Genomic DNA, 16215 nt, shown 5'->3' with positions numbered 1-16215 from the left:
CAATTCCAGTGCCTTTTCTCTCACTGACCTATTTTCACCTCAAGGTGCTGGCAAACCCGGCTGTTTACAGCGCTTTGGGGATAGCTATTGGATAAGTTTAGATTTTAGAGACTTGAGCTTACTGTGAATCCAAAGCCCCATCTTATAAGAATCAGTCACTCAAATCACTGTGTTCACTGTATGCAACTAGAGAAGCAAAGTAATAGATTTAGCCTGGCTAAAACCCCAAGACTCACCAAAGTAAGAGCAATGATGGTACCACATCCTAAAAAAGGCCCAAAATCAATCTCTCCCCCACACTATATTATCAAAATTCAGATTTAATGATTTTAAAAAAAAAAAATTATATTAGACACAAAGCTTACACATTGCTTAGAGCATGACATTCTGGCCAGGTACACAAGCTTATTTGCTCACAATGAATATACAAAAATTTACATGAGGCTATACAGTGAAAAACTCCTTTACATATGCAATCCTTCTTGCTGTGCACTAACTGCACTAGTACTCCCCTCAAGACATCAGTTTGGCAATACAATATACATGTAGAATTATGTTCTGTGAAGCTTTTGTGACAATGCACACTCTACTTCATAAGCAAAACTCAAGTGCAGTACAAACCCATTTCTGAATTAAAACAATATGATTTGCATGATCTGGTGCATCCACTAGCATTTTTTTCAGCCAGCTTTGAAATGCTGCTGTTGTGCTTCTTCATTCTTTGTGTACTGATAATCAGTTGGATGAAAAGTGGATTACATGCAGTATCTTGTGGGGGCCCAAAATAAACCATTGCTGCTACAGTAAGAAGTGGGGGTCATTTGAAGTTGTTTCTCCATTGTCCTAAAGTACAGTTAGTCAACATTTTCATCATTTCAGTAACAAAAATATTTAGGCAGTCAAGTTGAGTTCATTTCATTGACATTTATTACTATTTTATGACTTCCTTTATGCATAAATGTCCCATGTTGCATTACATCGCATATATTATTCTTTTTTTACATTACACCACCATTATATTATACATGTTTTTATGAACTTCTTTGTGTTTTAATTGCATAAACCTATACATTTGACCTGTTTGTCTGTTAGCCCCAACCTTCTCTCTGTGTGTTCTCTAGGATCTCCTCATAAAGCCAACTCTGTGTGAACTCCTGACTCTTGTCCATCAACTGGAACAACTGGAGATACTCCTCTGGATATACGTGTCCTGTCAGAATGTCCTCCTGCATACCCATTTCCGATAACAGCTTACTCCCGCTATCTGGTGACCAGAGACTAGAAGAAGGAAAAAAGCACCAAAGAGGAAGAATAAGCAAGAGGAAAACAAGCTCAGGAGATATGTCAACTGCAACAGCCTATAACATTACTACAGTATTGAGGCACTTGTTGTGTCTGCACGTCTTCCACTAAGAGCAGTTGTCTGATGCAAGAAGAGCAGTGTGTGGCAGTCTGTACACCTGCTTAAACAACTTTGTGTGTGTGTGTGTGTGTGTGTGTGTGTGTGTGTGTGTGTGTGTGTGTGTGTGCACGTTGTTTACTTGAGCCTCTCGATGAGCTTGACCTTCCTCTTTGCCAGACACTGTTTGATCATCATCAGTAGAGTTGAAGCGTTAGAGGGAGTAAGGCCTGCAGAAAACAGATCAGCCCGTGGACGCAGACGCACCAGGCACAGGTGGTCATTGGGAAGCTGAAGGGAGACGGGGGGGGGGGCTTGTATTAAATGTGCGACACCAATCAAGTTTACATAGCTATTACTGAGTCTGTTTTCTTCCTTACCTTGCCTTTACGATCAGCTACACTCTGTCTTGAAGAAATCACAAATGACTCCCAGGGCTCCTGCAAAGACAAAGATAAGGAGGTTGACAACTAGAAGACTCATTTGTCCTATTTATGTCAAAAATGTGTGGAAAGTGTAGAATTTTTTGTAGTATGATCCCACGCATTAGCTTCAAGGAAGTATCATAAAATTAAGCCATGTAACGTTTTTTTAAATACCTAAAATAATGTTATTTGCCACCCTCCATCATACTGTACCTTGTGCAGTAGGTCGATATCACAGGCCATCTGCCAGAGGACACTGAAGGCTCTGTAGTGCATCATTTGACCTGGACGTGACACCAGTTTCTGACAGAAAAATAATAGTTAAATATTTTACACAAGGATCAAAAAAACTGTCAGATTATGGATTAATTTAATATATCACACACCAGTCTACCCTCAGTATCAACTAGTGGATGTGTTGTCACTGTCAGCATTGTTAGTAATTAAGTGTAGATCTGAGCTGACAGTATGTGGGAGGACAAGTGTAACCATCTTCATCCTCTTGCAGATAAATACACACATCAGGTTATGCTGTGAGCAGTAGACTGACTGATACTCCTCCTTCATTTCTACAGATAAGAGGTTAAAAGGCTGTCATTCTTTTACCAGGTATTCCTTCTCGCTCATGAAGAGGTTGAGCTCTATCCTTCCGTATCTGAAGACAGAGAGCCGTTCAAACAAAGCATAAACCATCTTCAGCAGCATGCCACGCTCATTATGCTGAGGCAGGATACCCACCACCTTCACAGGGATGTCTAGAGAGACACACATGAATACATTACAAAACACATTTTAGAGGGATGTAACACTATACAATGCACAGTGCTCATTCAGTTAGGTGTGTTATAGCATAAAAGCTACATACCAAACCATTACACTGATGCAATGTGATGTCATTTTTTCCAAACCTTTTCATCACTATTGATTGTAAAAACTTGTCTAAATGCTTGAAACCAGCGAGCTGCTGAAAAAGTTCCAATAATCAAATGTTTCAGGTATCTACAGTGGGGTAAAGAATTGTTAGGATAATATTTACTGTATGAAAGAGGTAAGATTTGTTTACAGCCAGAGAGGCTCAACTAAAGGAACAAAATCCCCTTTGTGTATACATGAAAGAGTGAACTTGCAACACTGCAGTGTCGTAGGTCAGCTGCACTGTTTGTTTGTTTGTGTGCATGTTTTTTTCTCACCATCAGTCCAATTAGCTTCTGATATTCCCAGATCAGTGAACAGTTTGTCAGTGAACATGACAGGGGGTCTCAGGTTTCCACCGCCAATGGGATCTAGTTTAAAGTAGTCACAGTGAACCACCTCCAGCTGACCATCAAGACGACCTTCCAACTCCTAGAACATGAAAACATCATTTATTTGTCTCATTGATACCTCAAGGAAAAAAAGATGAATTGAAGACACAACACCAGATATATACAGTGATTTGGATTAGAACTCGGGATTGGTGAAAGTGATAGTTTGGGTAACTTGACTTGAGGTTGTGTGAAGTACTTATCTATAGCCAGTGTATAACCTGCAGTACATTTGGAACAGAGCGCTCCATGTTTAAAGAAGCAGCCAAGAATGCTGTTACAGAATCTGAGTAATGTGCTGCTGTGGACAGAGCCAGCCGCAAAAATGTGTTTTAGCCACTTTAAAAAAAAAAAAAAAAAAAGGCCACCGAGAAAAGTCAATATCAGGTGAGGTGTAAGATTTATTTTCAATATTTTCACCGCTTTATCTGCCATCAAAAAGCCCTTTCCTTTGGTACTACATTTTCTCAACCATTAAACTACCGTATTCCTATGCACAAGGTACGTCGTAGATCAGCTGTTTTAGTCTGACAAAGCTGAACTTCACTTTGGTAAACATTTCTAAGATGGCACATGTTTGTATTCAGCATTCATTTAGCATTCACTAAGGCAGGAAAATGGATGGCTGGTGATGCAGACTGGACGTGAGATGCTGGCATTCTCTGATTCAGAAAGATCCTGAAGTTGTGTTGTAGCCAAGTCCCCCTCATTGCAGCAGCAGCTGTCCGGGTCCATGGGCATGGGCTTACAGTTCACACATCTGCACCACCAGGTAGTGCATGTGAGCTCTTTTTTGGCCTCCAGCTTCCCCAGAAAATTCCCTTTTCTCTGTTTCAGGTCATTCATTCTGCATTTGCGAAAGTTCTTCTGCTGTACACTCTGGCTCATAAAAGTATCCTTTTGTCTCCACACACAATGGCATTTTGTCTGTGCCATCATAATCACTCATTTTTATTTTATTTTATTTTATTTGTCGTCACTTCCACAAACCACTCAAACAACTGATCTACAGTGCGATACAGTGGCGTAGGTGTGCTTCTGCGCAGAAATACAGTAGGTCAAAAGATCCCAAAACTACATTTTGTAGTGCCAAAGGGCTGTTTGACGGCAAGATAAAACAGTGAAAGTATTCAAAATATAGTGTACACTTCAACTGATATTGGCTTTTTTTGCAGGCATTTTTTTTTTTTTTTTTAAAGGGGGCTAAAACACATGTTTTGCAGCTGTGCGTGTCCACAGTAGTACATCTCTCAGCTTTTGTGCTGGTATTCCTGGCTGCCTCTCCAGTTGGAACTCACCAATCCGAATCTACTGCAGGTAATACACTGACTATAAGTTAAGTACCTCACACAGCACCACATCAAATACATCAAAATATCCATTTAAGATTTGTGTAATGATACAAAAAGTTGTTTGATTCTTAGAGATGTTTGTGTTACCCGTAGGTCATGCAGGAAGAACCTGTCCCCTTCAAGAGCCACAAGCCTCTGAGCTCCAGCATTTAGCAGTGTCCTGGTCAACACCCCAGGACCTAAGAGAGACAGACAAGAAAAAATGTTTAGTTTGTCAAATTAGATGAAAATTGTACATGAAATGCACTTGCAGAAGAACAAAAATTCATACATCAAGTCCACCTCTGTGTTTCACTGATGTAAACATTGTATAAATTCATACCTGGGTTACATTCGAAGATAACAGCTTTAGAATCCTCAGGTCCTAGATGCTGCGTTACCAGTTTAGCCAGGTCTGGGTCCACTATGAGATGTCTGATTTTTTTACAGGCCATAGCACGGAGTAAATTCTCCTCTACCTCTGCAAGGTCCAGGAAGTTATACTGACATAGTGGACGACACTGGCCCTGGAGAAACACATAAATGCATATAGAGTTTGAAAATCAACAAGTGAAAAAGCTCACAATATATTGAAGACCACAGTAATTTTTTTCATAGCTTATTGCATAAAGCCGAGCTCCTTTCCAATGCATAGATTTTCTCCTCACACAAAGTAATTCAAGTAACCAGGAAAACATCAATATTTATTCACTTTTTTTGAGCTAAAACCACATCAATTGAAACTTTAATGGCACCTGAGGCAAAATTGGGGCACAGACACACACAGAGCACAGCAAACTCACGTACACCGTTGATAGGAATACAGCAAAAAAAGAGTCATCCTAACCACAGTTAGCAGGGGGAAAATTGCCTTTAAATAGATTTCCTTTTATCTATTTTCATGCCTGTTTTCATACTGTGTCTCCATTGCAAACATTTCATACAAATACCACTTTTTTTGCCAATATAAGAAAATTCCTTAAAGACAGAACTTTCCTCACAGCTTTAAACCCAATTAATATGTAAAGGAAAAAGGTACAGAAGCAGAAACATCAGTAAATCAATATCAGAGAGGTTATGTATGTCATTAGTTCTACATACACTATAATGCAGTTGAAAATTAGTGTCCGGAAAAAAAGTACAGCCAAAGATAACTGCCTACCTGTACAGCCGCAGCAGACAGGTACCTGGGCGAAAGTGGTGCGGAAGGGGAAGTCCCCTCTGTGTGGGGCTGCTGTAAACTCGGACCATGTGCAGGCCGACCAGGACCCGAAGACAGAGAGTCCAGGCTGTAAGCCCTTCTATGAAGCACTGGAGCTCCAGGAACACAGGGACCAGGGGGACCCACAGGGGCCAACACTGCCTTGCGCAAACAGGATCTACTTCTGACAGTCCTGCAGCAAGCAGAGTGCATCACCAGCTGCACTACTCTACACATCTGGATGGACATGGTGGACCAGTGGATGTTTAACTATAGAGGGGGAAGGGTGGAGGGAGATTTAAGGACGTCTCAAAGACGTCACTGCCTAAAGAGAACAGGGAGGAAAAGGGATAAGAGATGTCAAGATGAACAATAATCTGCTTTGACAAACAGCAACATAGATTTAAGAGACATTATTTACATTTAAACATGTACTATCAATTTTCAAAATACTTTGGTAACTTGCGAATACTTTCGCAAAAACTGTTCTAGCACCTAGCTGATTGTTTAACTGTCCCATTTAAAAGGGGCAATATGATGGCTAAAATTTAGAAAAAAAAAAAAGAAAAAAAAATCGACCGTAGATATCATACTAAGATTGGATAAATGATGTAAACAAAACCTCCGTAACAACTGCGTGGTCGCAGTTTGCTCTGTTAGCACGTGGGCAAACTTCTCTGTAACATTTAATATCTCAACTCTGTGGCCTCACCGGAGAGGTGTTCACTGTCCTTCCCTGACCCTGTAAGGTCACAAACTTTGGTTCTTGGCCAAAGAGGTGGCACAAAATAATAATGCTTGATGTTACATAAAGGTGGTAAACAATATGAAGGGACTGATGATAGTATCACTGGCTAGCCGTGCGCTAACGCCACTCAAAGCTATGTCTCGAAATGCATTTAATGTAGTTTCACCCGGAGAAACGCATACATACCTACTTGCAGAATATCTTATATGTCCCAATTCTATGACAGAAGTGATTTTAAGGACAGGCTGTCGGCGATCTGTTTGCTGACAACGTTCCGTGACATTGAGGCGATCGTCCTGACCCTCACTTCATTTTGCAATGCTTGTCTCATGGTGTTGCTGGCGCATCTGAATGTCGTCATTGATAGGCGACATCTACGAGGACCAATCAAAAACTCGAGGAAGTTGTTGTGCTGATAGGCGAATGATAAAAAAAACAAAAAAAAAATCTAAATGTGGAAATAGGACATGTATAACCAGAAAAAATACAAGTTATTCAGTAAATACACATTTCACACAATGCACAGTCATTATACGTAATTGTTTCGGTGGCTATGAACTACCGCTGCTTCTGTTAATAACAGTTAGCATATTAGCATAATGTTGCTACGGAAGTACAAAAAGCAGAGGCGTTAAAACCGGTTTGGTCCTCCCCCGTCAGTCAGTCAGACCGAGTCCAGCAGAGAGGTGAGCCACTCCAGCCTGTCTTCTGTCACCATGGCGCATGTTGAGACATCCTCTAGCAGGCCGTACCACCTGGTTATCTTCGGAGCCTCTGGCTTCACGGGGCAGTTTGTGGTGGAGGAAGTGGCACGGACTGTGTCCGAGGGTCCGAAGGGGAACCTGAAGTGGGCCGTGGCCGGCAGAAGCAAGCAGAAGCTGGAAAAAGTTGTGGAGCAGGCCGCCGGAGTCCTCAGTATGTACCTGAACAGTCTTAGTATACGTGCGTGTTGCAGCAGGGAAGCTTTTTAATTCATTTGTTTAGCAGAGATAACCTCGAGTGCAGGGATATGTATCTGGTGAACTCATTTTCCAAGAATACTTGGTGTTTTTTCGGGAAAGGGAAATTGCTTAACTCAAGATGACAAGTGATAATGCTGATAATGATAAGTTTGACATGACTTTGACCCTAAACTTTGACTGAACTCCAAAGTGTAAGCTAGGTTGCAACAGATAACCTTTTAATGTAAATGTTTTTACATTAATGAACAGAAATTAACTCTTTAATTTGCTGAGACGGTAAGCAGCTAATGGTTGATGATTATTCATTCAGACTATTAGTGAGTATATTTTCAGATGATCATCTTTGATTCAACTGTAATAACTGTATGATTGATTGTTGATTTGTTGAGATGAATTGATTCATTTATAAATTTAATGGCAGAAAGCAATTAAAACACCCATCACCCAGAGTCCATGGTGACATCTTCATGCATCCTGGTTAGTCCAACCAACTGTCAAAGTCAAAGATATTCAATTTACAATCACGAATAACAGAGAAACACAAGAAATCTCTTTTTGAGAAGCTGTATCAAACCTTTTGCCTTTTGCTAATTAAACCTCTTAAATTATTAGTAAATTGTAATGATACTTAGTCATTGGCTTCCTGTTTCTCGACTAATTAATTAATTATTTATTTAGGTATTTCAGCTCTAACAGAAATAGAAATATAATTCACCTGAATGCAAATAATACAGTATATGGTCTATGTAACAAACATTTACTCTTGCCAGTATGCCAGTAATTTTCCAGGTTGATGATTTGTATCCATGCAACACTGTAAACATGGAAAAGTAAGTCCATCACCAGATCAAAACCAGGGAGCTATTGTGCTGTCATGCAGTAATGTGGGTTTCCAGAGGATTAGCTAGTCATTCTGTTGTCCCCTCCTCTACGGCTTGCTCTTCAGGGAGTGTTCAACAGCTGATGGAACATACCCGCTAACTGTACAGTCCCTGTCCATGACGACACACACACTGCCCGACAGGTCAGCTAATCCAGTCATTCAGTGAGCACTGAAGACTGCAGTTTGTCCCTTACAACTGAAACCTTGACAGTTACAGTGTCATATTTAAAAACAGCTTTTGTTGTTTTTGCTAGCTCCCTACAGTATGTCAAGTACATGGCAAGACATTTAATCCAACACATACCATATCTGTGTTCCTGTATTTTATCCTGTTTTATTTTTTTCTTATTTTCTCCTCACATATTTTCATGCAATACTATTATTACCCTACTATGTATTCTCACTGAACAGTGTTAGTCCTGTTTATTCTTTGACTTTTAAGGCCAGCTGTATTTTATTGCCTAAACTATTCATATACTTTAACAGACATTTTCTTATGATGATAAGGCAAAACAGCTGAGGGCATTTATAGAGAGTTAACTGCTTTCCATCTTTGGTTGGACAGTAATAGTGGCATAATAGGTAATACTGCTGAGTTAACTGTCCCACAGTGAAATTAAATGGAGCCATTGCACCTCAATATAGCGTCATGAATATTTTAAATAATATGAACTATGAATACTGAAATCTTAGAAGTGGATGGCAAACTTTTCAGATTGAAATATACTAAAGCACTCGTCCTTACAAAGTGTGTGTCCATGTGTTTGTGTTTGTGTACAGGTAAACCTGAGCTGAGGAAAGAGGTGGACATCATCGTGGCAGATGTAGGGGAGCCAGACTCCCTGGCAGCCATGTGCAAACAGGCTGTGATTGTTCTCAACTGTGTGGGGCCTGTAAGTAGACAGTTCCACAGGAATCTTTGTGCTTGTGTTTATTTTTCTGTAGAAACTCCTTCGCATGACACAATCTAGTTTTTGCACAAATTGTCTCAACAACTTTCATGTTGTAATCTTTCTTTGGCATTAGTGTAGCTAAACTTATCACCATCTTTCTCTGCTTCGCTCGTCCTCTGTCTTTCTCTTCTCTCTCTCCATCTCTCACTCACACACACACACACACACACACACACAGAGTCGCCTTCATTTACACAATGAAGGCCACTGACTTACAGCACACAATAAGTCGTATTGTGTGGAAGTCAGAATGGAGAGTAGGTTTCCAGCTCCACTGCTTCACGTCCTGCGTGTCATTCAGGTTCTTGTTTTAAACCAAATTCCTCCGTTACAGTTGCCACTACGATTGCACACAGCAGCATTATGCCAGCTGAGTTAAAACTGGGGCACAAAATTGAAGCCATAAGAAGACAAGACTACAGTATTTGTTCTTTCTTTTCAGTTTCAGTGTTTTTATGTTGATAATACAAATAACATTGTGGCTCGACGCATAGACACCGCCAGGTGAAAATAAATGGCTGTATTGAAGGAGACATGCATTTGTCTGCATTCTAGTAGCGACCAGGACTATAATTAATGGGGAACTGGCCATTGATCAAAGTCAGAAAGAAAGAAGAAGATTAAAAAAGCATGCAAACAGGATATGAATTAATTTGTGTGTGTGTCTCTGGCTGTCTATAGTACAGATTCTATGGCGAGCCAGTGGTCAAAGCCTGTGTGGAGAATGGAGCCCACCATATTGACATCTGTGGAGAGCCTCAGGTATGTATCATACTGTATTTCTGTATTGTAATGTATGCATGTGTATTTGTTTATCCTTGCCCTCTCATTTGGTTTGACATAACCCTACACTAACAGGTAGATGCTTTTAATTTCATCATGCATGTTCACTAAAGGAACACTGTAATTGCCCTTCTCCTTCCATAAATGATGTGCCCAACTCGAACAACTGAAGCTCTGAACTCAAACACGTATTTTTAAAACAATAGAGATGGCGCTGAAATGACTGACTTTCCTACACTATTGGTTTTGCATAATATTTCCTGCATGCTGTGACTGGACATTGCATGGACATTTCCCTGCAGAAGGGTTTCCAGAGAGCAGGTTTTGTGAGAACTCTGAGTTTGTTAAACTTGAGTTGAGTGTAAGTCTGAGTTCTCAGCTACTATGGTAACTTACTCTATGAACCTAAATTGCTTGTTGTCAAGCCTGAAGGAGCTCTTTTCTTTCATATAGTTCGTATCAAAGCACATATAAGAGCGCATCAATTTGTAGAAGTTTACGTCGTAAGAAGATTAAAATCCCAGTTGGATAGGCGAGTAGTTTGTTACCCAAGACCAGTCTTTATTAACGTTGCCTCTTTTATGACTAATTGGTTATCATGAGGACAGAGACAGCGACTTTTGTTTTTAATAGATGAATATGCAGTAATGGCACCCAATATTTCTAGGTCTACTCGATTAAAATTGAGGCTCTTATCTTTATTTGCCAGTTGCTATGGTCAATCGTAGTATCGAAGCTCCATTGATGGCTTATTTTGTTCACCACACACTTCGCCCAACGTGAACATATTCAAAGTTGACTGAACTAACTCTGATCAGCTGTTCTGGACCCAGATCTCAGGGTTAGTCAACTCAGTTCAGGGTTAGATTCAGAATAACAAACCCCAGATGTCCGAACGTTGGGCTTGGCTGTTGTTTTTGTTGGGATTAAATGGGAGACGTGCTGACTTTCATGCTGTAGCCTGTTAGACAAAATTATCTCTCACTTGGCTACATGACAGCAGTTTTCCCTCACTGTCAGATGCCGATGTGTGTAATGCAGCTTGTCACACTGAAACAAAGTCAGCACTCTGATGGCCTAACTTGAGGTTTATGTGTATTTTCAGGCTTGCTTTCTAATGGCTCTCTGAAACTACACAGAAAAAAAATCACCACTTTCAATACATTGGGAAAGAACTTGTCTAAGAAAGCGATATTGAAGTTTCTTCAAGATTTAAATTGAAAAAATGCTAGTCTTTATAGTATGTGCTTCTGTCTGTATACAGTTTCTGGAGGGCATGCAGTTGAACTACAGCAGCCAGGCAGCTGATAAAGGTGTGTACATCATTGGGAGCTGTGGATTCGACTCCATACCTGCAGACATGGGAGTCCTCTACACCAGGGACCAGTTCAAGGGTAGGCACATGTTGAGATGCCCATATACATATTCAGCATACACACCGTGACATACACCCTGTGACACTGATATGCAGCGGTCAATTGACTCCCTTTCTGTCGTTATAATTAAATTATTCTTTGTTGTATTAGCCTCTGCCAAAATATATATAGTGTATGTGTGTGGGTATTCATCCACAGGTACACTGACTGCAGTGGAGAGCTTCCTGACTGTCAGCTCAGGACCTGATGTACGTAACTACATTTCCCATTCGTCCACACAGTTGATCCTTAATCACCCACTTTCCACCCCCACTCACCTTCCCCATGTCTGTACACTAATTTCTTACAATTCTGTGTCATCACATATTTTTCTCCTTTTCTCAAATGCATCTTGTTTCTCCGTGTTTATGTGCTCCATTATTTCTCCCTTTGTACATGTGTTACTCCGTCTTCCTCTATCAGGGCGGATGTATCCATGATGGTACGTGGCAGTCTGCCATCTACGGTTTTTCTGACGGCCCAAAGCTCCAGAGTCTTCGGAGGAAGTTTAATCACAAACCTCTCCCTACTTTTGGCTCTAAGCTTAAACGCAGGTAGGTAAATCAGTAATGCCTTTTGCTTTTTTCAAAAGAAATCAAATCCTTTACTTTTCCTGACAGGCACTTCACAAAGCCACTTTGCCAAATTCATGATAAATACTATATTGTAGGCTCGTAGACTTTGAAATATGTCGGTTAATCTGCACATTTCGAAACATTTTGGAGACAGTATGTCATTACAAAGTTTTTCTATCATTTTGTAGCGTTTTCTAGACTCACTGAGAAGTAGCTTAATTTAAGTAGAACTTGGTGACTGATGGGGCAGATAAAGATACTGATATTTGAGAGCTTTAAAAAAATCAAAAATAGCAATATTTATATATTTTTACACAATATAATTAATATTCTTTATTAGGATTTTTTAAATTTGGCTATTAGTTCATATGTACTGAGCAGGACATTTTACAGATTAAACAAACTTGTCAGTGCCCTCTGGTGGACAAACTGTGTAATGGTGACACTGTGTCTAAATGACCTCAAACATATCTCTGGCATGAAAGTTACAATTTCCCGTTACCAATCAGATGACACAGATGTATGTGTGATAAGATGGTAACAACAAATATTACTGTTCTGATGGTGTGTCTGTTTGGTTCTGACAACCTGATAGAACAGTGAATAATCCTCTTACCACATTTGGACAATTTTGTGTTTTCTCAACACATTTTTCTTTGTATGTTTGTGCATTTGCAGGGGAGCACTGTTCTTCAGTAATGAGATCCAACAGTATACGGTGCCGTTCATGGGCTCTGATCCCTCTGTTGTGAAGAGAACTCAGCGGTTTGTGGCGGAGGAACATCAGGCCACACCAGTCAGTCTTTTTTTCCCCTCGTCTTTTCTTTCTTAGATCAAGATGGCACCAACAATATGTATATTACCACTTCTGCTATGTTTCTAGAGCATTAAATAATCTTTTTTTGTCAACCCTAGGTTCAGTATGGAGCATATGCAGGAATAGGAGGCATTGGCAACATTATCAAGCTGATGTTTGCTGGCATGATGTTCTGGTTCTTAGTGAAGTTCAGTTTTGGACGCAATCTGCTCATCAAGGTAAACAATACAATGACTTGATACAATTTACATTTCACAAGTGACTGTAACTGAATATTCTACCAGTTGGAAATCAGAGTATACATACTGTGTGCTGGGAAATATTTTGGTGTTCATGTCTGCCTGTTTTTGTACCCACCTTCTCAGCACCCAGAGTTTTTCTCCTTTGGACTCTTCTCTAAAGCTGGACCAACTAGAAAGCAGGTAAAGTGTTGTCAGCACAAAAAAGTAGGGCCTTAGACACAGTTAATGCACAGCAGCAGTTCTTAGTTCAAGTAGTTCAGCATGCTAATAAGAGGCTCTGTTTTCTGATGTGTGTCGTGTGTGTATTAGATGGAAGCTTCATCCTTCCAGTTTGCCTTCTATGGAGAGGGATATCCCGATGGTGAGGACCCCTCACACGGAAAACCTACCAGCAAGATCCGCACACTGGTTCAGGGGCCAGGTAACTGGAACTTAAAGTCCTTGTTAATTCAAGGTTTTATCCTTGATGTAACAAATGGTGAAAACAAAGATACTTGATGCATGAAGCAGAATGATAGAATATTTCAATAAACCCATTATAAATACAGGAACAAAATGCTGTAGAGTAAGAAGAACATTAGCCATGTTACTTAATGATCAGATGACCTTGCTTGATTTGTCTAATCTATTCTATCTTAATCAGAGTGTGGATACGTGGCCACGCCCATTGCCATGGTACAGGCTGCTCTAACAATCCTCAATGAATCCACAGCCTTGCCCAAGAAGTGAGTAATCACACCGCACATCTACTGCCTGACGTGGAAATGAATTTACACTCAAATACAAATACAGCAGACATTGATAATCTGTCAAAAACTAAATTGGAATTCAGTGTGTTTACGCTGTTTTATTTTAAAAGGAAAACTAAAAGTAGAAGACAAGAGCAAATGTTGCTACAACATTACTACTGTGCAGTGTTTTTTATCATAAGTATTTCATATTTTTTATAGTATAATGGTTTAACATCCATTAATTCCATGAATTTCTGAGACTTGGGTATGAAATTAATTTTGATTTGAATGTTCTTGTTTTTATCCTTCATTTCCAGGGGAGGAGTGTACACTCCAGGGGCTGCATTTGCAAAAACCACCCTGGTCGACCGCCTGAACAAACACGGCATCCAGTTCTCAGTCATCTAAAGTCTGTCCCCACCCTGATGCCGTACTCCAGGTTTTTCTGAGCACTTACTAATATGCATAACAACAACTGGGAAGTTTCCAGCTTTAGAAGAGAGCTATTTAATCACAAGAGCTTTGACTAGAGATGGAGTACACCTTCAGATGAAAATCAAACACCATTTTTGGTACTTTCAGCATTTATCCTTCATTTGGTCAGAAACTTGCCAGTCTCCTTTTGGCATGAATGTACTAATAACCCTCTGCTTCTAAGACAAATAGCACAACTGTGGCAGTGTTTCCTAGCCAAGGACAGGAGAAGAACAGGTGTGTAAATGGGTTTAACATGGCTCTCTAATGACATCATTATTGCTAATGATAGAATTTTGGCCAGCATTTGCTTCCCTCCCTGTATCTGAACAAAATTTCTAATATCTAAAATTCTTTAATGATGCTGTATCCACAAAAACTGGATAAAAAGACAGTAGTTTCTACACCTTCGTGTTGGAGTCTACCTGGGATACTTTAACAGGTTGATCACAAGTTAAAAATCTCATGTTCCCTTTCATGACGAATGTTGTTAAACAGCCACAGTTTAGCAAGCTGATAGTTTCATAATATCAGCCATAATGATTCCAGATAATCTTTACTGTGGCAGGGTAGAGGATTGGTAAAGTAGCTTGAAATCAGTGCTACAGATGTAGTGAGCTGTAATAAAACATGTTCTAAGAAAAAACAACTGGCAACTGTAACAGTGGAAGAAAAGCAAACTACAATCTTCATGTGTTGTCCTTGTAACATACAGTCGCTTTATGTGCACAAGGACATTAATCCCTAAATTACACTAACATGGTAGTTGTACATGTGTTGTTCAGTGGAGTGAAGCTGTCAATAGAGAAATAGAAATCTGCTGTATGTGCACGTACATGCTTGTCTTTCCTGGCCTGGCCTGTTAGTTAAAAATCCTGATTGCTTGGTTTTTGACAGATAGTAGTTGGACTATCACTAAATCATCCTATTTTCTTTGTTGTCTGTATTTTGTAGTTGAATGTTGCAACGGCTCACCTATCCAAATGTTTGCTTTTGAGCCTTGTCAGAAAATGCATCCAGTTGTTTGTGCACAAAACAGCATGAGTAACTCCATGAAACTGAACAGATCCTCTCTGCTGGTTAGTTAACAAGTGTGTTAAGTTGGTTTTTTTTTTGTTTTTTTTTAAATGTTTTTTGCGCTCGTATGGACTGGAATAAGTTCACTCAAAGTGATAAGGTTGATCTCAGTCCAGACTCATTTTTCACATTTGAGCTTTATGTGCACGCGACAGGCTAAGTTTTGGGTTTTGTTTTGGTGTGTTTTGCTTTGTATGAACCTTATAAATAAAGCCAACTCTGCTAATACAAAAGTCTTGAGTATTTCTCACACAGCTTTATGGAAACATATCAGTAATGCACATAATTAATTTCTTGTCAGGTATCGTTTAAATCTCAAGTCTAGGAATGTTGTGTGTGTTCATGTTCAACCCTTACTTTACCTGCACAGGGCTGGAAAACGTATCCTGTGTCAGAGCACTGATCTGAAGGTAAAATGTGTGTGTATGTGTGTGTGTGGAGGCAACTCAGGTGTCCTCAGATCATTTGCATTCTGAATGGGTAGTATAATTATTTTGTCACCGTTCGGTTGTACAGCGATAACATGTCAAAAACATTCATCCAAATGATGATTCACAATGAGCCGAGCTGAGTTTTTGAACTGGGGAATTTGTTGGCCTGTAAGACTCTTCGGTGTAAATTGTGTATGGAACAGAGTAATAACTTGAAGTAGTTAATCAAAGCAGAATCTTTTCTTCTACTGGGATTATGGATTTCATGCTACAGTGAAGGGCTTTAAGATGTTTAAATGGGATTTGTTGTTGTATTTCACAAATCTATATGTGCTCATGTATCCAGGTACTTAGTCAACTTACCATAATGAATGTGGCTTAAATTGGACTATATACAACATTCAGAGCTGGCCTGTTATGTTGGTTTCCATGGTGACAGTTGTTATTACCATCAACTGGTATCT

The 16215-nt window shown here is 39.8% G+C and overlaps 2 protein-coding genes across 3 annotated transcripts; one reads left to right on the top strand and one right to left on the bottom strand.

Moving 5' to 3' along the window:
• Positions 1 to 909: 909 nt before the first annotated feature.
• tfb2m (transcription factor B2, mitochondrial) lies at positions 910 to 6761 on the bottom strand. Of its 2 annotated transcripts, none has more exons than XM_023425013.2 (10): positions 6595 to 6761; positions 5622 to 5985; positions 4803 to 4986; positions 4568 to 4659; positions 3015 to 3168; positions 2431 to 2579; positions 2038 to 2127; positions 1780 to 1839; positions 1542 to 1690; positions 910 to 1278 (listed from the first exon to the last, which is right to left on the bottom strand). In XM_023425013.2, exons 2-10 carry the CDS (start codon positions 5907 to 5909, stop codon positions 1089 to 1091), a joined length of 1356 nt encoding a protein of 451 aa, XP_023280781.1. In that variant the 5' UTR covers positions 5910 to 5985; positions 6595 to 6761; the 3' UTR covers positions 910 to 1088. The 2 variants fall into 2 exon arrangements, with proteins under 2 accessions (XP_023280781.1, XP_023280782.1); XM_023425014.2 differs by having other exon boundaries at positions 6599 to 6761.
• Positions 6762 to 7059: 298 nt separating this feature from the next.
• Positions 7060 to 15553, top strand: LOC111668863 (saccharopine dehydrogenase-like oxidoreductase). The gene is made up of 12 exons (XM_023425015.2): positions 7060 to 7323; positions 9034 to 9146; positions 9888 to 9968; positions 11254 to 11383; positions 11564 to 11613; positions 11828 to 11958; positions 12658 to 12775; positions 12895 to 13014; positions 13162 to 13218; positions 13348 to 13459; positions 13682 to 13763; positions 14087 to 15553. Exons 1-12 carry the CDS (start codon positions 7125 to 7127, stop codon positions 14175 to 14177), a joined length of 1284 nt encoding a protein of 427 aa, XP_023280783.1. The 5' UTR covers positions 7060 to 7124; the 3' UTR covers positions 14178 to 15553.
• The last annotated feature ends 662 nt before the right edge of the window (positions 15554 to 16215 follow it).

Source organism: Seriola lalandi, unplaced genomic scaffold (genome assembly GCF_002814215.2).
Source record: "Seriola lalandi dorsalis isolate HSWRI2012SDOR001 ecotype SW California unplaced genomic scaffold, Sedor1 jcf7180002054763, whole genome shotgun sequence".
NCBI classification, from domain to species: domain Eukaryota; kingdom Metazoa; phylum Chordata; class Actinopteri; order Carangiformes; family Carangidae; genus Seriola; species Seriola lalandi.
Note: the sequence above shows the minus strand (reverse complement) of the source record. Positions and strands in the feature narration are given on the sequence as shown.

Bases quoted from the DNA above. Each gene is read 5' to 3' on its own strand.
- LOC111668863 (XM_023425015.2), top strand. From the start codon at position 7,125: ATGGCGCATGTTGAGACATCCTCTAGCAGGCCGTACCACCTGGTTATC. The intron at 11,614-11,827 runs GTACGTAACTAC...TTCCTCTATCAG, and splicing joins CTGTCAGCTCAGGACCTGAT to GGCGGATGTATCCATGATGG. The intron at 13,219-13,347 runs GTAAAGTGTTGT...TGTGTGTATTAG, and splicing joins CTGGACCAACTAGAAAGCAG to ATGGAAGCTTCATCCTTCCA.
- tfb2m (XM_023425013.2), bottom strand. From the start codon at position 5,909: ATGTCCATCCAGATGTGTAGAGTAGTGCAGCTGGTGATGCACTCTGCT. The intron at 1,840-2,037 runs GTACAGTATGAT...TTGTCTTTGCAG, and splicing joins ATATCGACCTACTGCACAAG to GAGCCCTGGGAGTCATTTGT. The intron at 1,691-1,779 runs GTAAGGAAGAAA...GTCTCCCTTCAG, and splicing joins TAGCTGATCGTAAAGGCAAG to CTTCCCAATGACCACCTGTG.